Below are 24,926 nucleotides of genomic sequence, written 5' to 3' on the forward strand. Positions count from 1 at the left end.
CGGCTCGGTGTATTTCGGCGCCGGCGGCGCTATTTTCAAATCGCGGTCGGCGATTTTAAAATTGTGACAGGGGATCGAAGGCTGCACTGGGGAAGGCTGCACTGGGGATGGCTGCACTGGGGATGGCTGCACTGGGGATGGCTGCACTGGGGATGGCTGCACTGGGGATGGCTGCACTGGGGATGGCTGCACTGGGGATGGCTGCACTGGGGATGGCTGCACTGGGGATGGCTGCACTGGGATGGCTGCACTGGGGATGGCTGCACTGGGGATGGCTGCACTGGGGATGGCTGCACTGGGGATGGCTGCACTGGGGATGGCTGCACTGGGGATGGCTGCACTGGGGATGGCTGCACTGGGGATGGCTGCACTGGGGATGGCTGCACTGACATGGCTGCAATGATGGGCATTTAAATGTAAGTTTTTTTTCCTTCAACTTCCCTCCTAAAAGTTTTTTTTTCCTTAAAATTCCCTCCTAAATTGGGGTGCGTGTTATACGCCGGTGCGTGTTATACGCCGATAAATACGGTAAGTCTTCCTGTGAATGGCTGAGAAGCACTCAGTCCCACTTGATTTTGTTCTGTCCCCATACCGCTGCCAGAACACAGCACTGTATACTGTTTGTAAATGACACCATATGATGTATTTAGAAATCACTGACAGGAGTTTTTATCCTGATAAAGTTTGTTTTTTTCCTACATTAATAAACAGATGCAGTATTTGAAGCACACACACAATCATGAGCAACACAGATTTACCAAGTTACAGATCATTTATTGTGACTTCAGAGCAGAGACACGAGACCTTCCAGTAGAGAAAAGCTGTTTAATGTGGACAGTGTGCGGTTGGGGCTGCATGCGGTGCAGACAAGACAGGACCCTGCCACGTGAGGGGAAAAAAGCAGGAGCTGCAGGACACTGGAATTGGGCTTGGCAGGCTCTGTAGCGCACAGACAGGCAGCTCTGGAATGGTTCACAGTGCCGGTCCACCATCCCTACGCAGGCGGCATCAAAATAACGGAAAGAACCTCCACCATCCTTGACAGCGTTGGGACGAGGCCGGCTCCACAGAGTGACTGTCCAGCCGCAGCTTAAAACTGTTTCATGAAAACATCCAGTGAAAAATTTGCTCAGTAACTTCAGCCAGGAGAAGGGAGGACACGACTCGTGGTAAAAGAAGGCAGTTTGTGGAAGAGTGGAAGGAGGGGAGAGGGTCAAGCTGTGTCCACGCTGTGATCCGCACTCTGCCCACAACGCAGGGTAATCATTGAGGGCAGACCGCTCCCGACACCTGGAAGGAAACAGAAGGCACAAAGCCGAGAGGAGACAGTCAGCCTGGAATGGAGGAGTCCGGCGGGGGATTAAGTGTGTGTGGAACAAATTATGAGGCGTTAAGATAAGTGAAGGGTGCCAGGTATAAGAGGAAGTCTTGGAATACCTAAAGTAAATATAAAAGGGTGCAAAACAAAATAAAACATGGAGATATGATGCAACACTAGACAGCAGTGAAAAAACAACTATGGTGGATGTGTGATCAAGTAAAAAACAAAAAAAGGGGAGGGGGTTATGTAGTATTACAAAAGAAGAAAAATGATTGCAGAAGTTCAGACAATGAAAGAAAGAGCACACAACATGGAGGTGGAATTACTAAGATAGAAAGAGGAAAAAAATAAAAAATAAACTGGCAGGTAGAGATAGCAGAAACAAAGCAAAAAAAAGTCATATCATGCAGTGATAGAAGAAAAAGGGAAACAATGACAGATGTGTTGCCAGGAAAAAACAGAGCTCAGGGTGTAGAGATCCAGGAAAGGAGGATAGTGATAGAGGAAAATTAGAATGGGGGAGGGCTTCTGAATGGAAAGTATCAGACAAGAAAATGATTAAAAAGAATAAGAAAAAGCATTTAAAGGTGCAGAGGCACTGATGAGATGTAATAGTTTTTCCCAGGCAGGGATGGCAAGCACAAGCTGAACAAATATTAGGCAAAGAGGCGATGGAGTTAATATGGATGAGACATCATGCAGTTAAGAGAGGAGATCCAGGAAAGGCAATGAAGCAGGAACCCAAAGCAGCAAACAAAGGACGGCGTATCCAGAGACCGCAGGGAATGAACATGCAGACCAATCACGGGGGAGGAAAGGTCTTTCCACGCCTCACGTACCCACACTCTAGTCCAGAGCGTCCCTCACTCTATTCGCAGCAGCTCCACTTCAAAAATGAGCGTGGCGTTACCAGGAATGATGCCTGGATGTCCTGTGGGGCCGTACGCAAAGTCTGGGCTACAGATGAGACGCGCCCTTTGCCCCACACTCATCTGTAAAATGGAAACAAAAAAAAAACATGGAGACTAACCAATGCAGCACAAAACATGGAGACTAACCAATGCAGGCAGCGCCCTGTTCAATGACCTGTTTTCCCAAACACCCATAATACCATATCCTGCTCCAAACTGAAAATTTAATTACCAGCATTCTGTGCATTATGGGAGAAAAGTCCCAAAAGATCTAATCTCATTTTAGGTAGGTTAAAAAGCAACACATGATGATAATTAGTGAATAAACCTACAGATATCACAAGAATCAAAGCAATTTACAAGCAGTAACCGGCGCTGTGTAGCAATTGCTTTGAGGAGTTGAAAAAATTCAAATAGTATTAAAACCATTTAACCAAAAAAAAAAAAATAGAATAAAAAAATGGATTATTTTGAATGCACTCCACTTCTAAAATTTGTAAAAATGCCCCCACCCCTTGGTTCATCTCCCTGGTGCAGCAATTCTGTCCAAATTCCAGTCGGGAAGCATGGACAAAATCTCACCCTGAAGCCCTTGCTGGCTACAGCAGACTGCACATGTAATGGGAAAAAAAAAGTGTGTGTGTGTGTGTGTGTGTGTGTGTATATATATATATATATATATATATATATATATATATATATATATATATATATATATATATATATATATATATATATATATATATATATATATATATATATATATATATATATATATATATACCCATGTACAAAACAAACTATTAACACACACATCTACATAAATTGAAAGGCAATAAATAACTTTAAAAGTATGTAAACTTCTTAACCATTACCTTCTGTGCTGCCTCTGGCAGTATAGGAAAAGATGCATCCGTCTATCAGTCTTTATATCTCCTATGCTGTTGACTGGTTGGTAGATTTTTTTTTTTTTTTTTTAATGCTGCCACCTTGTGACCACTGTTAGCATTTGTTTGTAATTTTCTGTGTTTTCCTTCCCTTCATTGTGATGTAATTTCCTCTTCCTCCTGTGAGTTTTTGTATCCCCCCTCCCTACAAGTCACACATGGAGGCTAGAAAGGCAGAATATTCCCTTTGACCTCCTTGAAGAGACGTTCCGTCTGCCCCTTTAAATGTTAAAAAAAAGTCAGCAGCTACACATACTGTAGCTGCTGACTTAACATTAGGACACTTACCTGTCCTGGAGTCCAACGATATCAGCACCGCAGCCGTTGTTTACATCAGCTGTCGGGTGCTGCCATTGCCATTATTGTATTGCCTCACAGCATTCTACACACAATAAAAAAAAAGACATTCATGGACACCAAGTGTTTGGTGAGCTCAGCTATCTGATGAAGACTGTCTGCGGTGACTGTCCATGCTTTATTCAGGTATAGATGTCTCAGGAAGGGCTAGAACAATTAGAGTCAGAATTATTTGCCCTCTTTGGGTCTTTAATTTTAGAGAGAGAGAGATAGAGAGATAGAGAGATAGAGAGAGAGAGAGAGAGAGATAGAGAGATAGAGAGAGAGAGAGAGAGAGAGAGAGATAGAGAGATAGAGAGATAGAGAGAGAGAGAGAGAGAGAGAGAGATCTCTCTATCTATTTAATGGTAATGTCTGATAAGTTCAAAAAAACCTGTAGACCCTGCTAGAAATCTAGAGCGGTCTACAGTGTTATCCCAAGCTGCATTAGTCCTGCCCAATTCTTTCTATGCACTACAGAGCACACATTACCTATGGTATAAAAAAGATAAAAGCCACTATAATCCCAAAAGATTTTCTGTCCTACAGAAAGAACATTGCTCTCAAACACAGGACAGGGCGTGAGCGTTGTCCCTCTAGGACAGGAAGTGTGCTACTGGCAGGATCACCAAGTGAAAATTAAAAAAAAAAAAAAAAAGAAAAAAATAATATGAACGCAGCCACCACACCTAAGGACTAGCAAACTGCAATAAATAAAATAAATGTTTGAGGTTATTTTCACCTTTTTTTTTTTAAAATAAATGCATACGATTTTTCAGGTAAAAAAAAAAAAATTGTGCAATTATTTTTATAACACTGCAGCCTGTAAAGCATTGCAAATGCAATGTCAGACTCCTGCAGACACTTAGTACAGATGTCTGCCCGTACAAGCAGACAGTTAAGTTCAAGAAGAGTCAAACTACGAGGGCAATCATCAGCACTCTCGCAGTTCATTGAGAACTAAAGCCAAGTGCCGTTGTGCGAGACAGGATTAGTAGTTCATTCATTCACAAATCTCTGAATCAACAACACAGCTGTGTTGGCACCTGAGCCGAGCTGCAGCTCCATGTGTCCATGCAGACACGGAGCTGCGGTTTGGCCCCATCACCTTTTTCTCCTAATTGGCTGACTTTGATCTGCAGGAGCCTATGGCGCAGCTGCTGTGTCTCAGCCAATCAGGAGGGAGAGTCCCGGACAGCTGAGGGACTTGTGGACATCGCTGGATAGAGATGGGGCTCAGTTAAGTATTAGGGGGGCTGCTGCACACAGAAGGCTTCTTCTGTGTGCAGCAGAATGCATTTAGAAAAAAAAAAAAACAACTTTGGTCTTTACAACCCCTTGAAAATCACTACATTCAAATGCATTTATATTTTACTGTGTCAGTCCCAGGGAAAAGGATAATTGCAGTACCTGAATGTAACTTCTCATTCAAGTCCTTACTGTTTGTGGTGACCGTGTCTAACCTCAGCCAATGCATACTGAGTAGGAGCTATCAAAATATAAAAAAAAAAATAAAAAATTCTGGAGAATGCAGCCTATCAGTTTACCAGGAAGATCAGTGGAGAATGTGGCATTTAAATGGTAAAAGAGGAATGTGCTGAAAAAAACATTTACCTGTGCAACACCTTCCTCCCAGCCACGGATCACCTCCTTCCGTCCAATGATGAAGCAGAAAGGCTTATTTCTGTCCCGGGAAGAGTCAAACTTCTTGCCATTCTCCAAATAGCCTATAGATGAATGGTGAAGCATGAAAATTATAAACCACAGACCAGAGGTTAAACTGAGAATAAAGGAAGAAATGGTATCACCTTAAAAGCAAGAACATAAACTGCAGCCCATTACTAACAAAAGGTCCTATTCAATGACTAGAGATGACCCAAAGTGTACACCTAATTTAACCATTTCCTGCAAACTCACATACCTGTACGTCATTTTGAGTAAGTGGTTGTACTGGGTTGAGGCCTGCAGCTAGAGGCATCACCCCGGTACAGTTTTGTTTTTTTTTACAGGTGGACAGTCGGCACAATTGCCTTTGATCAGGTCTCCGATGTAATAACCCAGAAGCAACGTCACTTCCGGATTACTCGGCAGCCAAAAGGCACCGATTTAAAAAAAAATAAAATTAAAAAAAAAGTATTCAAAAACACAAATTTTGGCGTTTTGAATACTTTGTAGTGCAGAGGAAGGGTTTGGGGGTCTTTTAGATCTCAGATCCCACCATAAAGAGTAACGGTCACTGCCTATTACTGTCACAATGGATGTTTACATTCCTTGTGACAGCAATATAAGTGATCAGAAAATGTTTTTTTTTTTTAAAGGGCCAGTGTTAAATGAAAAAAAAAAAAAAAAAAAAATTTAAAGCGCCCCCGCCCACCAAAGAAAACGCATACGCAAGTCGGGCCCGTAAATGTAAATAGTGTTCAAATCACAAATGTGAGGTATGTGAGACGAAGAGCAATAATTCTAGCAAAAGACCTCCTCGAACTCAAAACTGGTAACAGTTAAAAAAAAAATAAAAAAAAAAAAAATGTAAAGCATTGCCTATGGAGATTTTTTTTTAAAGTACCGTAGTTTGTCACCATTCCATGACAGCATGCAATTTTAAAGCGCAACATGTGAACTATTTACTTGGTGTAACAACTTTCACAATATACAAAAAAAAAATGGACTAAAATGTAGTTTGCTTTTTTTTTTTTTTTTAATTCATTCAGTGAAGTGTATTTTTTCCAAAAATTTGCGTTTGAAAGGCCGCTGCGCAAATACCACGTGACATAAAAAAATTGCGATGGTCGCCATTTTATTCTCTAGGGTCTCTGTTAAAAATTTTATATAATGTTCTGGGGTTCTAAGTAACTTTCTAGCAAAAAAATAACCGATTTGAACTTGTAAGCAACAAGGGTCAGAAAAAGGCTTGGTCTTGAAGTGGTTAAAGGATAAGTCCTCCTTTTAAAAAAAATACTTTTTTTTTTTTTTATGCAGGTCAAAAAATGCGCATGATTTTTTTTCTAAGACGCCTCCAGAGCTTTGCACTAGAGATTAGCGGATTATGGGTGCAATGTCCAGCTCCTACAGCCTCTCAGCATAGCTGTCTGCTAATTAAGGATGAGCTCCGGCGTGTTCGCACAGCCCACGTGCAGAGCCCGCCAGGAAGTCGGCACTGTGCTGCACTAATCACCGGCAGTGAGAAATTTCCCGATCTCTGCAGCCGCGCATCGGGAAATGTCTCACTGCCTGTGATTAGCGCAGCGCAGTGCCAACTTCCTGGTGGGCTGTGCGAACACATCGGAGCTCATCCTTACTGCTCATACTTCATAGGAAGGCAGTTACCTGAAAGCAGGAAGATCAATGGACTACAAAAGTGCTCACCAGCACCCTTGCAGCTCATTGAAAAACCACAATGGCTGACGCTATTTGTAGGCAGTAGTGACAGCGGGTGCGGGGAGAGTATCCCTGGCCTGCTCTCACGGGTGGAACACGTAACACGGTCCAAAGGTGAACTTATCCTTTAACAATGTGTTAGTTTATCTTTCATTGTCAATGCCAAGCCGATATAAAACACTAATGATCAAAGCTCTATATTCATTAATACACCCTTAAAACGTGTTTAAAGCAGTGAAAGTATCTGAATTTGATCTTGAAGTCCCTGCACTGTAGGACTAACACAGTTAGAGGGAGCATGAGCAACACAAGAACCATGTTGCTGAGAGTGGGGAGGAGGAGAGGGGGGGAAGAGTAGAGTGACAGAGCTTATTAGTCCCCTTCTCCATCCACAATCTGGTAAGTGTTTTCCAAAATTAAAAGCAGAGAAAAAAAATAAATAAATTAAAAATAAGAAGGACTGCTGTCCTGCTACACAAGGTTGTGCTATCTGACAGAACTCTAAGCCTCAGGGCTTTATGGACTGAGGGCCTGTTCACACTGTCATTATAGTGCTTTGCATCAACATGCATTATTTTGCACATTAAGGAAGCCTATTCAAATAAATTACTGCTGCACCGGGTGGGAGGAGTTACAGAGATCTCATCCTATATACAGTGAAGTGCTGAGTGACTTACCCCCTTGATATATATTTGAAGTGGAACACCAGGCAGAGGCATTTGTTAAAATTCCAGCGTATAAACAAGATAATCGATGAGGAGTATGCCAAATTAGCATTGCATCTGTCCTTTAAACCCGTTGTAAACCCTGCTTTATTTTTACCTACAGGTAAGCCTCTAAACGCTTACCTGTGGGTAAAATTAATATCTCCTAAACGCGCACCGTTTAGGAGATATTCACCCTGCATGCAGCCGCTGACGTCAGCAGTGCACGCACTCTGAAGGTCTGGCATACTGTGCCAGAGCTTCTTGCTGAAACCAAGGCCTCCCACGCGCATGCGTGGGAGTGACGTCATCGTGGCTCCAGCCACTCACAACACCGGAGCCTGCGAACCCGGAAGGAAGGACGGGAGAAGATGTCAGACCTCTCAGCGGTGACCGGGCGCCACTGAGAGGGCTTAGTTCTACGTTAAGAATTTCATAATATGCTAGTATGTGATGCATACTAGCACATTATGCCTGTGTCTTGCAGGTTTTTTTATTTTAAGGTTTACAATCACTTTAAAATCTATACTCATTCATGCCAGACAGTTCAGCTCTAGATATAGTTCCAGCCTGCTGCAGGTACAAGAAATTGAGCTCCCATTCCCTCGTGCCATTTATCAGCTCCCCTCAGCCAATCACAAAACAGAAGTTGTTCTTTGAATGACCAAAGGGAGAGATTGGGCGGGTAGACAACACTAGCGCTCTTGTGTATGGGAATCGCTGTGCGCCAAAACTACAGCAAGAGCTGAATGTATAGATTCTAAACAGCAGAGCTGATCCTGACACATCAGAGGTAACCTGGTTATATGACAGAAATTCCTTCGCCTGGAGTTTCCTTTAAGAGCCCTTGCACACTGGGGTGGGGGCAGCGTCGGCGGTAAAACGCCGCTATTAATAGCGGCGTTTTACCGTCGGTATGCGGCCGCTAGCGGGGCGGTTTTACCCCCCGCTAGCGGCCGAGAAAGGGTTAAAAACCACCGCAAAGCGCCTCTGCAGAGGCGCATTGCCGGCGGTATAGCCGCGCCGTCCCATTGATTTCAATGGGCAGGAGCGGTATACACACCGTTCCGAAGATGCTGCTGGCAGGACTTTTATTACCGTCCTGCCAGCGCATCGCTCCAGTGTGCAAGCCCTCGGGGCTTTCACACAGGAATACATGCAGCGGCACTTTCGGGGCGGTTTGCAGGCGCTATTATTAGCGCAATAGCGCCTGCAAACCGCCCCAGTGTGCAAGGGCTCTAAAAGTGAAGCCGCAATTTTAGGTGGACTTACCCAATAACCGATGTTTTCTTTCTCCCCTAAATGCAATGCAAAGATCTAAATGTTGTGCCATTTATTGTTCGCAAGGCGTTTGCATTATTCCATTTATTGTTTGCAAGGCGTTTGCATTATTCCATTTATTGTTCGCAAGGCGTTTGCATACGACTGGCCATAAAGGACTCATTTTTTTCCGATCAAAAAAAAAAAAAAAAAAAAGGGTTTCACCATCCACACAAGCTTGGTGGATGGAGAAATCCCCCTCCAGCTGTGCCATTGTAGTCTGGCAGCAGGACTCCTCCGCTGTCAGAATACGTTGATCAGCGGCTGCAAGGAGCTGATCAACAAAGGTTTTCCCAACGTTTCTGTTCAACAGAAGTAGATCGTTGGATCAACTCCTGTTGAGCATGAACGGCCATATATAGATCAAAATTTGCCCTGGCCCTGCTGAACCTGCCCAATTTTGATCCATCTATGGCCAGGTGCCTGTGCATCTTCATGTACCACTGACACAATAATGCCAAAATGCACACACACACACTGGGAAAACGTTACCCATGGTGGCAGGAGTTAAACTGTATTGAGGAAACAAGGTCCAAAAAGGCACAACGGGTATTTAACTAACAAAGCTCATAGACTGATGGTTAAGCACCAGTCTGTTTAAAGCGGTAGTAAAGCCAGCCTTGTAATTTCTACCTACAGGTTAGCCCATAATAAGGCTTACCTGTAGATAAAATGAATATCTCCTAAACTTCCAATGTTTAGGAGATAGTCACCCTGGATGCAGCTAGAGACGTCACTGGCGCATGTGCATACCCTGCCGGACCTTTAGAGCTTTGTTCCGGAACTGAAAGCTGGCATCGTGGCTCCGGCCACTCACGACAGCGGAGCATGTAAACCTGGAAGACCAGGGGAAGAGGTCAGCCCTCTCAGCGCACCGCTGAAGGGCTTCGTTCTAAGGGCAAGTATTTCATAATGTGCTAGTATGCAATGCATACTAGCACATGCCATTATGTTACATGTTTTTTTTTTTTTTAAACTCTGCTACAGTTTACTATCGATTTCACGATGCAGTGTCTTAAAGTGATATAATTTGTAAAACAAAAATATGATGTAGGTTTCAGCAAGGCAGTCAATGTACAAAAGAATCCTAACATGCATAAGATAAGCAGTTGGAGAATCTGGAAAGTAAAACAGTCACAGCAAATCTCTGGTGACAGAAGCAAGACAGGAAATCAGCCAGACTCCAGGAAGACAGAGGCAGTACTGGACTTCCTGTGCTGGAGAAGGGAACAAAAACAAATGTGTACTAATTCAATCAACCGCCATGAGTGTGTTCCACTGCAGACTTACATTAAAAAAAAAAAAAAAAAAATATGGGCATAGCTGTGTTTTAAACTTTCCATTAAAAATCAAGGATTGTGCGAGTATCCACAGACTAAAAATGAAGTACAGAGTTAAAGGCAATGTTTAGTGTTTTTTTTTTTTTTTAACATATTTCCTTAAGCCCTGGTTCACATTGGTGCGATTTGACATGCAATCGCATGTCAAATTGGCAGCAATGGCACTGTCCTAATCAGTGCGACGCTGCATTCGTGGCGCTGCACCGTTTATAAAAAGTAGCTTGTGCTACTTTTTGTGATTTAGGGATGCAATTTCCATTGACATCTGTGCAAAAACCTGCACAGATATCTGAAATCGCAGCCAAAATTGGGACCGATATGTGGGAGTGAAATCGTGCGAGTTCAGCTTCACTGCCGCAGCTCAGTGTGAACCTGGGCTAAAACGACAACGTCACCTTGCCCTTAGAGAGTAGGCAGGACATGGCTGAATGTCTGCTTATACTTGGAGATAGAAACTGATTATTTTTAATGTGAAAAAGCCTCTCAAAAAAGACAAGTGTCTTCTGGGTAAATCACATTAGTGCATTATGGTCAACAGGTGAGTGCACAGCCAGCTGTAATGAATTAACAAATTGCATGACCCTTTCTGAAGAGGAAACAATCCTCAAGCCCACCACGCCTCCTTTAGGCCAGCTTCACGCTCGGGCGGTTTTCAGGCATTTTTCATAGCATCTAAATAACACCCGAAAACCGCCTCCCGTTCATTTCAGTGTGACTTTTCACTCCAGGGCGGTGCGCATGCGGGACGTTAGGAAAAGTCCTGCAAGCAGCATCTTTGGGGGCGGTTTGGGAGCAGTGTATACACAGCTCCCAAAATGCCCTGCCAATAGAAATGAATGGGCAGTGATTGAAATGTGCTACGAAAGCACCGCAACACGGGTGTGTTTAACCCCTTCAGCACTTTTAACCCCCACTAGCGGCCGAAAAGCGCTGCTTAAACAGCACTGCTAAAACGAGCGCCGCTTTACTGTGAATGCGGCTCAGTGTGAAGCTGGCCTAACTTCTACCGACAACAATGTAGTGCAAGGTCCTCATACTGCATCTTTTTTGCTAGAAGCCTCCCTGGGAGCAACGGGATTATTATGTTTCCCAAAATAAACATGGCAAAATACAAAAACGTATATTGCCTTTGTGGCTTTTACTGCAGGCACTACATTTTTCTACGACTTTAAGGGTTCATTCACACCAGCCACTGCATTACAACATGAAGGGTGGTGTGCGGTGCAGTCTGACGTAAAACACTGCTGTGCCCATCTTCTTTTTTTAACAAACTTTATTGAAACATCACACAGACATTTCATCAAGTTCAACTGGCTGCCCTGTGCTGCAAGGTGGTGGATTGCCTGCCCCCCCCAGTGCACATAACTGCAGTGGTATGAAGCAGGCACATAGGAGACAAGGCATTTTACCTTGTCCTGTGTTAGAACTGCGATGGAATAACTGCTCAACGCAGTTCAACCGCATCTGGTGTGAATGAACCCTGAAAGAATACTGTAGTACCAAACTAGAGTTTTGTGGGAATCCATCACCTTTAACCGCTTGCCGAACTCATTTTACGGCAGCAAGTGAGCTTGTTCCCACAAATCGCTGTAAGTGTACGTCAGCTCTTTTAAGGAGCCATAGCAGGCGCGTGTGCACCTGCTGTACAGCGGGGGACCCGATGTGCGCGGCTAGCAGCCGCAATGTCTGCCGTCCACCCGCAATTGCGGTAAAAAGAGCCAGAACGGGGATCTGTCAATGTAATCAGACAGATCCCCGTTCTGACAGGAGAGATCTGCTGCTCCTAGTGATTAGGTACAGTGATCCCTCTCCTCCTCCAGTCAGCCCAGCCCCCATACAGTTAGAAACACACTTAACCCCTTGATCCCCCCCCCCCCTCGTGTTGACCCCTTCCCTGCCAGTGACATTTATATAGTAGTCAGTGGCTATTTTTAACACTGATTGCTGTATAAATGTCACTGGTCCCAAAAGTTCTGTCCGCCGCAATGTCGCAGTCACGCTAAAAATTGCAGATCCCCGCCATTACTAGTAAAAAAAATAATAAATAAATAAATACAAATGCCATAAATCTATCCCCTATTTTGTAGATGCGAAAACTCTTGCACAAACGAAATGTACGCTTTTTGGGATTTTTTTTTTTTTTTAACCAAAAGTATGTATTGGCCTAAACTGATGAATACATTTGATTTATTATATTTTTGTAATTGGGTATGTTTTATAGCATAAAGTAAAAAAAAAATTGTTGGTCATTTTTGTTGCCAACACAAAAAAAAAAAAAAAAAAAAAACGCAGAGGTGATCAAACGCCACCAAAAGGAAAATAAAAATAAAAGAAGGACCTCAATTTTGTGTACACGTGCAATTGTCAGTTAAAGTAATGCAGTGCCGCATCTCAAAAAATGGCCTGATCATGGGGGGGGGGGGGGCGGGGTGACCTTCTGGGGCTGCAGTGGTTAAAGTGACAAGAATACAGAATGGCATAACTTACCATCATAATGTACATAGACTTTCTGCCCTTTCTTTGGAAATGTCCGCCCTGAGAAAGAGAAGACAACATAATCAGGGATGGTGCAACCTTCAAAACAAAGGTTATTCATACACAGGAGATGCAGATTATACAGATTTAGCCCATTAACTACAAACACTATCCAGCAGTTTTTTTTCTTTTTTTACATTTTTTATTAAGGGGGGGGGGGGGGGATTGGGTGTGTGTATACATGTCTGACAGGTACCCCTATCCCCACTTCTGGGAGACCAGGCGGCGGCGAAGAATTACATCAGCAGCTCAGCTCCCCCCCCCACCACCACCACCGGGCCAGTAGGAGAGCGCAGCGGTGCCTCACGCATGCGCAGTAGGGACTCGGCGCAAAGCCGTAATACTTCACTACCGGGTTCCCTTACCGACAATGGTGGCGGCAGCCACCGACAGCTGATAGAAATATCAACTGCGGTGCCGACATCGCTGGACTCCAGAACAGGTAAGTGTCCTATTATTTAGGCTACTTTCACACTGAGGCGCTATAGTGCTAAAAATAGCGCTTCCAAAGCGCCCTGAAAGAGCCACTCAATTCACTCCAATGTGACAGCGCCCCCCCCCCCCCCCCCCCCCCCCCAGAGCCCACCATTTTCTCACCTGAGCCCATTGATTTCAGAGCTGTGCACGAGCCCAGTGGCTCCAGACGCTGGCTCTCATCTCATTGGACAATCAAATCCAGTGACACGGGAGAGGGGCCGCGTCCCACTATCTGTGTCAATGGGGGAGCGCGCCCGCACAGGCGCCCCCGGGGAAAGAGCCTGCATGCACTATATCTAGTCTTCCACAGTACAAAGAAATGCAATTATTTTAGTAAATATAAACTGCCAAATACCTTTTCTCATCAGCAGTATATAGCAGTCTTGTGATTTCTATCAGTTCCAAGTGAAGCTTGTAGGCGTGCGTCTGTGTTCAGGAGAAGGAGATTGAAGCTCACCTAACCCCAGCAGCTCCTAAACTCTGCTAAGAGCCTATATGTACAAAGGACACACAGGCTTCTATGAAGCAGAGTTCAGGAGCTTTGGCAAAAAAAAAAAAAAAAAAAAAGAAAACACAACGCCAAAAGCTAGTGTACATGAAGCCTTACAGTGATCAATGAGAGTGAAAGAAAAACCCATGTTTTGGGTTGCCATGAGAACCGGAATAGAGAAGAAATCTTCCTATAGGGGCTTATGTTCAGGTGACAAGGAATTCCCTCACTTGGGAAGGATTTCCCTTCAACTTCCTGTTTTGTCTATGGGACGGGAAGTGGAGGGAAATCTCCCCAATGCAACACAAATGTCAGAAATAAAAACAGGGGTTTATAACCCTCCCTTACTCATCCCTGTTAAGGAGATTCCCTCTATATTTGTCCTGATTACAGTTATCACCCCGGATTCCTCTTGTACCAAATTGTAATGCAACTGTAATGTCTGCTTTTATTTTGTCAAGCGCTGCGCAAACTGTCGGCGCTATATAAATCCTGTATAATAATAATAATAAATAATAGGATTCCCTCACTGTGAGGAATTTCCTCTCAGTACTTGTACTGCCTAGGAGACTGGACCAGAATAGGAAATCTTCAGATGGGAAAAACTACATATGGGATTTCCCCACTTTGGGAGGGATTTCCTCTGACTTCCTATTTTGCCTATGAGACAGGAAATGAAGGGAAACCAGAACAGGAAATCTTTCTTTCTGGGGACACTATCTTGGAATCCCTCACTTTTGGAGGGAATGAAATGAGACCAGAGCAGGAATTCTTCTAATGAGGACACTAAATCTGGGATTCGCTCAGTTTTGGACGGGCGCAGGAAGTGAGGGGGGACCAGAACAAGAATTCTTCCAATGGGGACACTAGACCTGGGATTCCATCAGTTTTGGAGGGGTTTCCTCTCGCTTGCTATTTTTCTTATGGGACAGGATAAGAAAGGAAACCTCCTCAATGGAACACAGATGGCAAAAATAAAAACTGACCAAAGTTTGAGCCCTTCCTAACTCCTCACCATTAGGAAGATTCACCCTATTTTTCCTGATTGCTGCCATCACCGACCATGAAAGAAAATTCACAAATTTTGGGTTGACACCAGAACAGGAAATCTTTCCAACGGGGGACACCAGACCAGGGATTTTCTCACTTTTGAAAGGATTTCCTCTCACTTCCTGTTTTGCTCGAGACTGGACCAGAACAGGAATTCTTCTGATGGGGACACTAGATCTGGGATTCCCTCAGTTTTGGCGGGAATTCCTCTCGCTTCCTGTTCGGTGTACGGGACAGGAAGTGAAGGGAATCCTTATTAATGGGACACAGATGGCAAAAATAGAACTGAAGTTATAGCCCTTCCTTACTCCTCCCCATTAGGGAGATACCCCCTCTAATTTTCCTGATTACAGTTATCACAGAGAGTGAAGTAAAATCCCCAAATTTAGGGTTGCCACCAGAAAAGGAAATCTTCCAATGGAGACACCAGATCTGAGGTTCCCTCACTTTTGGAGGGATTCCCTCTTGCTTCCGGTTTTGGCTATAAGACAGGAAGTGAAGGGAAACCAGCACGGGAAATCTTCCAATGGGGGCATCAGATCTGGGATTCTCTCCCACTCCTAGTTTTGGCTAGGAGGCAAGAAGTGAACCCAGGTAAAGAAATCTTCCAATGGGGACACTAGATCTGGGATTTCCTCCGGTTTCCTGTTTTGGCTAGGAGACAGGAAATCCAGAACAGGAATTCTTCCAACGGGGACACCTAATCTGGGATTCACTCTCACTCACAGATTTGGCTAGGAGACAGGAAGTGAACCCAGGTAAAGAAGTCTTCCAATGAGGACACCAAATCTGGGATTCTCTTACTTCCTGCTTTAGCTATGGGACAGGAAATGAAGGGTAACTAGGACAGGAAATATTCCAAATGGGGTCATCAAATCTTGCATTCTCTTTCACTCCCAGTTTTGGCTATGGGACAAGAAGCGAACCCAGGTAAAGGAATATTCCAGTGGTGAAACTAGAAAACCCATTGGATGGATTTCCTCTTGTTTCCTATTTTGGCTAGGAGACAGGAAGTGAAGGGAAACCACAACAGGAATTCTTCCAACGGGGGACACCAGATCTGGGATTCGCTCTCAGTTTTGGCTATAAAACAGGAAATGAACCCAGAACAGGAATTCTTCCAACGGGGGACACCAGATCTGGAATTCGCTCTCAGTTTTAGCTATAAAAACAGGAAGTGAACCCAGAACAGGAAGTCTAACAATGAGGACACCAGATCTGGGATTTGCTCTCACTCACAGTTTTGGCTAGGAGACAGGAAGTGAACCCAGGTAAAGAAGTCTTCCAATGAGGACACCAGATCTGGGATTATCTTACTTCCTGCTTTAGCTATGGAACAGGAAATGAAGGGTAACTAGAACAGGAAATCTTCCAAATGGGGACATCAAATCTGCCATTCTCTCTCACTCCCAGTCTTGGCTATGGGACAAGAAGTGAACCCAGGTAAAGGAATCTTCCAGGGTGAAACTAGAAACCCCATTGGAGGGATTTCCTCTTGCTTCCTGTTTTGGCTAGGAGACAGGAAGTAAAGGGAAACCACAACAGGAATTCTTCCAATGGGGGACACCAGATCTGGGATGCACTCAGTTTTAGCTATAAGACAGGAAGTGAACCCAGAACAGGAAATCTTTCAATGGGGACACCAGATCTTGGATTCTCACTTTTGGAGGGATTTCCTCTCACTTCCTGTGAAAGCTATGAGACTGGACCAGAACAGTAAGTCTTCCAATGGGGACACCAGATCTGGGATTCTCTCACTCCCAGTTTTGGCTAGGAGACAGGAAGTGAACCCAGGTAAAGGAATCTTCCAATGGGAGAACTAGATCTGGGATTTCCTCCATTTCCTGTTTCGGCTAGGAGACAGGAAGTGAAGGGAAACCAGAACAGGAAATCTTCCAACGGGGACATCAGATCTGGGATTCGCTCTCAGTTTTCACTATAAGACAGGAAGTGAACCCAGAATGGGAAATCTTTCAATGGGGACACCAGATCTTGGATTCTCACTTTGAGGGATTTCCTCTCACTTCCTGTTTCGGTTAGGAGACAGGAAACCAGAACAGGAAACCTTCCAATGGGGACACCAGATCTGGGATTCTCTTTACTTCCTGCTTTGGCTATGAGAAAGCTATGGGACAGGAAGTGAAGGGAAACCCCCCACTGGGGACACAGATAAAATCTAAAAGGGGTTCTAATCCCCCCTTAGTGTCTCTAATTGCACAGAGAAGTCCTTTATCCCCCTTGATATAATGTGAGGCGATGAGTATTTCCCGGTGGGTGTAATGTAATGTCCTCTCCCCAGCAGTCGGTATGGAGGGAGGGCTCGGGGCTGAGGAGAGGCCTGTGAGGGGTTTTGCAGTCACAATATGGCGGCGGCGCCCCCTCTCCTCAGCGCCCTGTCCCTCCACCCCGGTCCGGCCACCCGCTGAGGAACCCTGAAGCCCCGCCCAGACACCTCTCGGTCCCGCTCTCACCGTCCCCGTTGCTGATACACTCCACCGTCACTCCCATCCCGCCGCTCTCCGATCAGCCGCTTTCTTCACTTGACGAAACAGGCGACGGCCGCGCTGATGTGAAAACGCCAAAAAAAAAAAAAAACACGTCTTGACGTCAGGCGGAGGGGGCAGCTAGGGGTCACGTGGGGCCGACTGCGCTTCTCCCATTGGCCATCTTGCAGGGTGGCGACGTCACAACGTCGGGGGGTCGTCCCCCCTCCCCCGCAACGGACGCTTTGTTCGCAGTGCGCCATCTTGGCTGCTGGCGGGGCCTGCGGCGGAGGGTGGGGTGCCCGCAGTAAAGATGGCCGCTCCAGGAAGCAGAGTGGGAGGGAGTCATGTGATTGATGAAGAAGCTCTTTGTTGTGGTTGTTGTAGAGGGTGGAGGAGCCAGGAGGGGTGATGTGAGTGCACAAGGCCTGGCTTTTCCTGACCTGCTGGGCCTTGTGGTTCCACAGCAGCTGGAGAGCCTCCTATTGGTTACTTTTTACATCATTTTTAAATGGTATTATTGTTACTAAACAAGATTTATATTATGATTTATATATATGAATTGTGCAAAGTGTATTCATTTTTAGAGATCATTACATTTTTTTTAATGATTTGTAAAATGAAAACACTTTGCACAATCCCTATATATAAATCCTAATGTAAATCCTGTTTAGTAATAATAATACCATTTAAAAATGATGTAAAAAGTAACCAACAAATATCAATGAAAACTTCAGCTCCGGAAGATTTACCCCCCCTTTCACAACCAAGCCATATTTTGCGATACAGCACTGCATTACTTTTACTGACAATTGCGCGGGCGTGTGAAGCTTCACACAAATAAAATTGATGTCCTTTTTTCCTCACTAATAGAGTTTTATTTTGGTGGTATTTGATCACCTCTGTGGTTTTGATTTGTTTTTTTGAGCAAAAAAACAAAACAACTAATATTTTGAACAATATTTTTTTAGTTTCTGCTATAAAACATCCAATAAAAAAAAAAAATGTAAAAAAAAAAAATGTAAAAAAAAAAAAATCAAATTTCTTCATCAATTTAGGCCAATATGTATTCTGCTACATATTTTCAGTAAAAAAATCCCAATAAGCGTATATTGATTGGTTTGCGCAAAAGTTATATGTCTACAAAATAGGGGATAGATTTATTTATTTTTTTACTAGTAATGACTGCGATCAGCGACATATAGTGGCGCTGCAATATTAGGGGGGGAGAAAAAAAAAATTCGGACACTAACACTTTTGATACTTTTTTGGGGACCAGTGACACTAATACAGCGATCAGTGCTAAAAAAAAAAACATATGCACTGTCACTGTACTAATGACACTGGATTGAAAGGGGTTAAAGTAGAACTCCAGTCATTTTTTTCAACTTTCCATCTATTAAATCCTCTGCCCTTGTTGTTGTTTTAACTTTGGATAGTAAAACTTTTTTTTTTTCCTGCTAGTAAATACCTTATACAGCCCACTTCCTGTTTCTTGTCTGGTCATTAGCCTAGGTCAGGGGTGTCCAAACTTTTTTCAAAGACGGCCAGATTTGATGAAGTGAACATGCGTGAGGGCCGACCATTTTGCCTGACATTCTTTGAACCATCAAAATTCGGTCTAAAGCCTCACACACGATAGGACTTTGTACAAACTTTCCCTTGGATTTTTGTACAAAGGGCGTTGGCCATAAGTTTGTATTGCATACACACAGCAGAACTTTTTCAGCCAACTTTCACCAAATCACGTGGTTTTTCAGCTCTTTACCACCACCCTTTGGTATCTTCTGTATTGTCTGATATTGTGTCAATCTCACCGCTTTTATCGTCGAGATTGACACCTTGCGAGCCGGGTTCACACTGGAGCCAGGCACTGTGTTTGGTATGAATCTTGAGGGGGAACTCAAAGCCAAATTTTAAATAAAAAAAACGGCATGGGTTTCCCTCCAGGGGCATACCAGGCTCTTAGGTCTGGTATGATTTTAAGGGGAACCCCTACACTGAAAAAACAGCGGGCCCCCCCCCCCCCCTTCTGAGCCGTACCAGGCCGCATGCTCTCAACATGGGGCGGTGGGTGCTTTGGGGGAGGGGGGGCCTGCGGCCCCCAAAATCCATACCAGACCCTTATCCGAGCACGCAGCCCGGCCGGTCAGGAAATCGGGTGGGGACGAGCGAGCGGGCCTCCCCCCTTCTGAGCCGTACTAGGCCGCATGCCCTCAACATGGGGTGGTGGGTGCTTTGGGGGAGGGGGAAAGCAAGGACAAGGGCCTCTTCCCGACAACCCTGGCCGTTGGTTGTCGGGGTCTGTGGGCGGGGGGCTTATTGGAATCCGGGAGCCCCCTTTAATAAGGGGACCCCCAGGTCCCAGCCAACCACCCTATGTGAATGAGCATGGGGTACATCGTACCCCTACCCTTTCACCTGGGGGGAAAAGTGTCAATAAAAGAAAAAAAAAAAAAAACACACTACACAGGTTTTTATAGTAATTTATTAGACAGCTCCGGGGGTCTTCTTCCGACTTCTCCGCTCTCTCCGGCCTCTTCTCCCGGTGTCTGGTTCTTCTCCCGCTCTCTGGCCTGCTCCCCCTCCTCATAGAAAGCAAGCCTGTTAAAAAACCTCTGACCTGGTGATCTGGGCCACCGCCTCCTGCTCCGCTAGCCATGCCTCCCTGTTTGACTCACTGGGGTTATCTGTAAACCTCATCTCAAGCTGGCGTACCAACTGTTGCGCCTGTTTTATATGTTGAATTTAAATTTGTGGCTTTTTTCTCAATAAAAATAATTTTTCTATCACCGCCTGTCTCTCTTTGAAGATTCCCCTAAGACTTTATCCTTTTTCTATATATATTGATCTATGCTTTGCAGGAACAAAGGAGCAATGCCTTCCCTACTGACAGAACTTGGTTACACAGGCAGACAGGCATTCTTGTCAGTGTAGTGAACGATCAGCGGGTGCCGGAGGAGATCAGGTCCACAGGACCCGCTGATCAGCTCCTGCTGTGTAAAATCACAGCTGGAGCGAGCCGCCAGCGGAGTGCACTCACGCCCAAAACTTGGAAGTGCAGAATCACGTGTATATATAAAAATGCGATTCTGCACAGTGCAGCCACAATGCAACAGTAAATCTGCTATGAGGCTGTCAGGTAGAGGTTAATTACTTACCGACCGCGCTAAAGCCAAATTATGGCTTCAGCAGGGCTGGCCAGTCCTAGCGCCAGCGGGCGGCGTGCCCTGTGATCGATGCCTCCTCCAGCCACAGCTGATCACAGACCCAAGGGGCTAAGAGCCAATCAGCAGCTCTTTACCACATGATCGGCTGTGTCCAATCACAGCTGGCCACACAAGCCCATTATCAGCATTTCCTGTCCTCACGCTGACAGGGTGAGGAGAGGAGAAGAGAGCCAATAACCAACTCGTGTTTTTTTTTTTACACTTTGATTGCCGTTACAATGATGATCACTGCAACAGCAAAGTTTTGATTTGTCATGAATGGGTAACAGTCATTTAAAGCTGTGCTTAGCAGTGTTAATTTGGGCAGCAAATTTCAATTTAGTTTTAGTCTTAGGACTAAAATGGCATTTTAGTTTTAGTCCTATTTTAGTCATCTCAATTGTTTCCGCTTTAGTCGACTAAAATGTTTTAGTCAACGAGAGAAAAAAAAAAAAAAAAAAAAAAAAAAAAAAAAAGGGACCTTCTTGGCAGGATATTCAATTACCAATTCCAGCAAAATATCGGTTGGCACTCTTCACTGGAAGCCTGTGTGCGACAATGCAAAACGATATTTGAAATAAAGGGGAACAAGGAAGAGGCTGAACACGCACCTTCCTGGCAGGAGCACCAGGGATTATTTTAAAGCCCAACTCCGGGCCCAAAAAAAAAAAAAAGTTCTCCCTTGCAGTGGGGCTGTATATACTGCACAGGTTAAAAACTGCTCATTTTTGTCTAGGGGAATAGAAATATGCTTACCTTATCCTCCCCACACAAGGATCGGTCCGAGGCTCCTGCGGGGCGTTAACTTTTCCTGACATCATCAAACCCATAGCTCTGCTCTGGACGTGAGCATGTCAGGAACCTTCCACTGCTGGATCACGGGAGAGCGCTGTATGCCAGTGGAGCGGCGGATCGGGCAAGTATAGGCTTTCTAGCCTACCACGGACAAAACGAGCAGTCAACCCTTGCAGTGAGGGCACAGCCGACCCCCCCCCCCCCAACTGCAAGGGAAATTTATTTTTTATGCCTGGAGTTGGGCTTTAACCTGTTAAAGGTCAACTTGCTGGGCTGCCACATACATGCATCAATGGGGCTCCACTGTTCTGTTTTGAGCACACTGACTTGTTCACTGCAGACCGTTCCCGGTCATCATTTATGATTCAGAGCTGGATCCCTATCATGTGATCAATCACAGTAGTCACAAATCAGGAACACCGCCACCTAGTGATAAAAGGGGACTTTTACAGCCCTGATGTCTTCCCTGCCGCTCCAGCGCATGTGCAAACATGTCACTATGCTCTGTGTGGATGGAGGAATGTACACTGCTGGCTATTGTATTCAAGCAACCGCAGCGCGAATACCTAAAACAACGACTGCGTTTGATTGGATGATACACCTGTTATGTATGGAGCCCGAGTGTATCCTGTCTGAACATTTGGTAAATGCACGCACAAAAAACACTCATTATTGCGCATGCTTAAAAATAAAATAAATGGGTCTCATTCGTGGTGCCATTTATTGTTAATGGCATCCCAATTATGAAAAACAGGCACACAGTTTATCTAGCCAAAACCTGTGGTAACAAAACATGCAAAACACCATGGCAAAAAGCTACATGAGCTTGTCATGCATAGGTTAGCCCACTGAAATGTTGATTTAAATAAAAAATAAATAAAAAAAAAAAAAAAAAAAAAAAAACCAAAACCAAACAACACACACAACACTACGAGGGGGGGATTTACTAAAACTGGTGCACACAGAATCAATGCAGCTCTGCATAGTAACCAACCGGCTTCCAGTTTTTTTTGTCAAACCTTAAAGTGGAGTTCCACCCACTTTTACAACTCCTCAGCATCCCCCACTAAACTGTGCACTGTAAACAAATTGGATATTTTTTAATTTTTTTCTCAGCACTTACTGTGTATCTGCTGTATTCATTTTTCACTTCCTCCTCCCTGGTCGTGGCCCATCGCATCATTTCCTGTTTGCAATGCCTTCTGGGAAGGGGAAGCAAATTCCTCTGACACTGCCGTTGCTATGGAAACCTGACCTGAAACCTATTACACTGCTTGTGCTGCACTGAGCATGTGCGAGATCTGCAAGGATGAGATCCAGGAAGAAATATACAGTCTGGCTTCAGATGCCCACACCTAAGATGGCCACGGCCTGCTGTAAGTTTATAAAATAACAAACTACTGCTATAAACTAACAAAACAGACCTTAGTTTACAGACTAACTTTACTAGAGTACATTAAGCTTGTGTATTATAGGGGTATTTTTATTTAAAAAGTATAATTATGGCCGGGACACCACTTTAAATTGAACAAGCTGCAGTTAGAAGTGGATTGGCTACTATGCAGAGCTGCACCAAATCCTGAGTGCTCCAGGTTTAGTAAATCTCACCGTGCATGTGAATGGAGCCTCATTAACCGGCCAATAAGACCCCTTTCACACTGTTTCGCTTCAAAACTGCCAAGTAAAACACACAGCACTTTTGTAGTGGGGTTTCTAAAGCACACGTGACTCCAAAATCGCTGTGGGGAATCTTTGACATGCTTCCTATTCATTTCGATGGAGAGGGGCGTTTTTAAAATTTTTTTTTCTCCGGAACTGCCCCAGCGTGAAAGCATTCATTGATTTTAACGGGAAGCATTTTTCTTGCGCTTTTTTTTTTTTTTTTTTGCTAAACTCCTGTGTGAAAGGGTTCTAACTTTCCTCACTGCTCAGTAGACTTCTAAAGCAAAAAATATACAGTATTGTATGACGCCTGCAGGGCCACCTACAGCTTAAATGTCAGTCAAAATCAGCAAACATACAGGCAGTCTAGGGCCTTAAATAAAAATTAAGGAACAAGCAGACTTATGGTGCTGCCCATTGTACAATTTTGACATGCGCGGAAATGTCATCTCTTTTGGCCTGGCCAATCAAAATGGCCAAAAAGGTCAGAACCTGGGAGGTGGTGTCATTGGCCGGTGGGGGGCTACATTGCTGGAGTGGAGGTGAATGCAGTTCCACTTTAAGTGACATTATCTTTACAGTAAATTGTCAGCCAAGGGCTGTCATAGTTGGTAGGAGGCTCTGATTCTCAGGTAGATTTTTTTGTACCCAGTGACTCCAGAGGAATTTCCCCTTACCTACAGCATAGCTGCGAGGGCCACCCCCTCCCCAAACCGCCCCAGAGGAGCCAACGCCATTGTGGGAGGTGAATGTTTCAGCTCACCTGACGACAGTCTGCCCTCAACTAATGCAGTTCTTATAGCATTCAGAAATTAAAAAAAGATATATATTGAGAGATATGCTGAAGTGGGAAATATTTTGCAGCACACAGCTAACTTCCTGCCCTGAATACAACACATTGTCACATTTAAGCCCCATTCACACAAGCGCATTGAGGTAATGCACACCTTACTGCGGCCAAGCATCAAAGCACAGAGCAGCGTGTTTATTGTTAAAAGACACCACTCAGACTTCAAATACACACACATTGTCATGCACAGGAGCAAACATCTGTGCATTTTATGTGCTGCATGGTCTTACGTGCATTGTGGTGTCCATTGTGATTTGGATGCTTAACCACATGCCGACCGGCTCCTGTACATATACGTCGGCAGTTTAAGGACGGGTATCTCGGTAACGGCAGCAGCTGCTGCCACAATCGAGGTATCCACCTTTTGAGCCAGCGGTCCCGTTTACGATAATGGTGGTCTCTGCAGCGGATTCACCGCGAGATCACTGTTATCGGCGGCGGGAGAGGGGCAACCCCCCCCCCCCTCCCACCGCTCTCCCGCTCCCTCCGCCGCTTACCAGAGCCATTGGCAGCGGCAGAGGGGATCAGGACCTGTCCATGGCTGGGTATGGAGATGAGCGAGGGGAAGATGGCCCCCACCCATCTCCATACTATAGCAGTCAAAACATCACTTCCGCCCATACGTCTTAAATGGCCATTTTTCTGTTGTCATTTTTTCAAATGACAATTTTTTTAATTTTTTTTTTTGCATTTAAGTCTAAATATGAGATCTGAGGATTTTTTGACCCCAAATCTCATATTTAAGAGGTCCTGTCATGCTTTTTTTTTTTTTTTCTATTACAAGGGATGTTTACATTCCTTGTAATAGGAATAAAAGCAACCCAATTTTTTTTTTTTTTTTTTTAAAAGCAGTGAAAAAATAAAATAAAGAAGAAAAAAATTTTTTTTAAAGCGCCCTGTCCCAACGAGCTCGCGCGCAGAAGCGAACGCATACGTGAGTAGTACATGAAAACGGTGGTCAAACCACACATGTGAGGTATCGCCACAATCGTTAGTGCGAGAGCAATAATTTTAGCCCTAGATCTTCTCTGTAACTCAACACATGCCACCTGTAGAATTTTTTTAAACGTCGCCTATGGAGATTTTTAAGGGTAAAAGTTTGACGCCATTCCACGAGC

General features: G+C 44.5%; 1 protein-coding gene across 4 annotated transcripts; it reads right to left on the reverse strand.

The window, feature by feature from the left end:
* Positions 1-753: 753 nt before the first annotated feature.
* Positions 754-17,440, reverse strand: FKBP1A (FKBP prolyl isomerase 1A). 4 transcript variants are annotated; one of them, XM_073607359.1, is made up of 5 exons: positions 17,281-17,440; positions 12,745-12,792; positions 5,130-5,242; positions 2,161-2,313; positions 754-1,290 (listed from the first exon to the last, which is right to left on the reverse strand). In XM_073607359.1, exons 1-4 carry the CDS (start codon positions 17,315-17,317, stop codon positions 2,185-2,187), a joined length of 327 nt encoding a protein of 108 aa, XP_073463460.1. In that variant the 5' UTR covers positions 17,318-17,440; the 3' UTR covers positions 754-1,290; positions 2,161-2,184. The 4 variants fall into 4 exon arrangements, with proteins under 4 accessions (XP_073463460.1, XP_073463461.1, XP_073463462.1 ...); XM_073607360.1 differs by having other exon boundaries at positions 2,152-2,313; XM_073607361.1 differs by having other exon boundaries at positions 1,209-1,437.
* Positions 17,441-24,926: the final 7,486 nt, after the last annotated feature.

The sequence above is a fragment of the Aquarana catesbeiana genome, linkage group LG12 (assembly GCF_042186555.1).
Source record: "Aquarana catesbeiana isolate 2022-GZ linkage group LG12, ASM4218655v1, whole genome shotgun sequence".
NCBI classification, from domain to species: Eukaryota; Metazoa; Chordata; class Amphibia; order Anura; family Ranidae; genus Aquarana; species Aquarana catesbeiana.

What these genes read in the sequence shown, in the direction of transcription:
- FKBP1A (XM_073607359.1), bottom strand. Translation starts at nt 17,317, where the DNA reads ATGGGAGTGACGGTGGAGTGTATCAGCAACGGGGACG. An exon ending in AGTCTATGTACATTATGATG is followed by an intron (nt 5,243 to 12,744) that starts GTAAGTTATGCC and finishes ATTCATCTATAG; the next exon opens with GCTATTTGGAGAATGGCAAG. An exon ending in GGGAGGAAGGTGTTGCACAG is followed by an intron (nt 2,314 to 5,129) that starts GTAAATGTTTTT and finishes TCCATTTTACAG; the next exon opens with ATGAGTGTGGGGCAAAGGGC.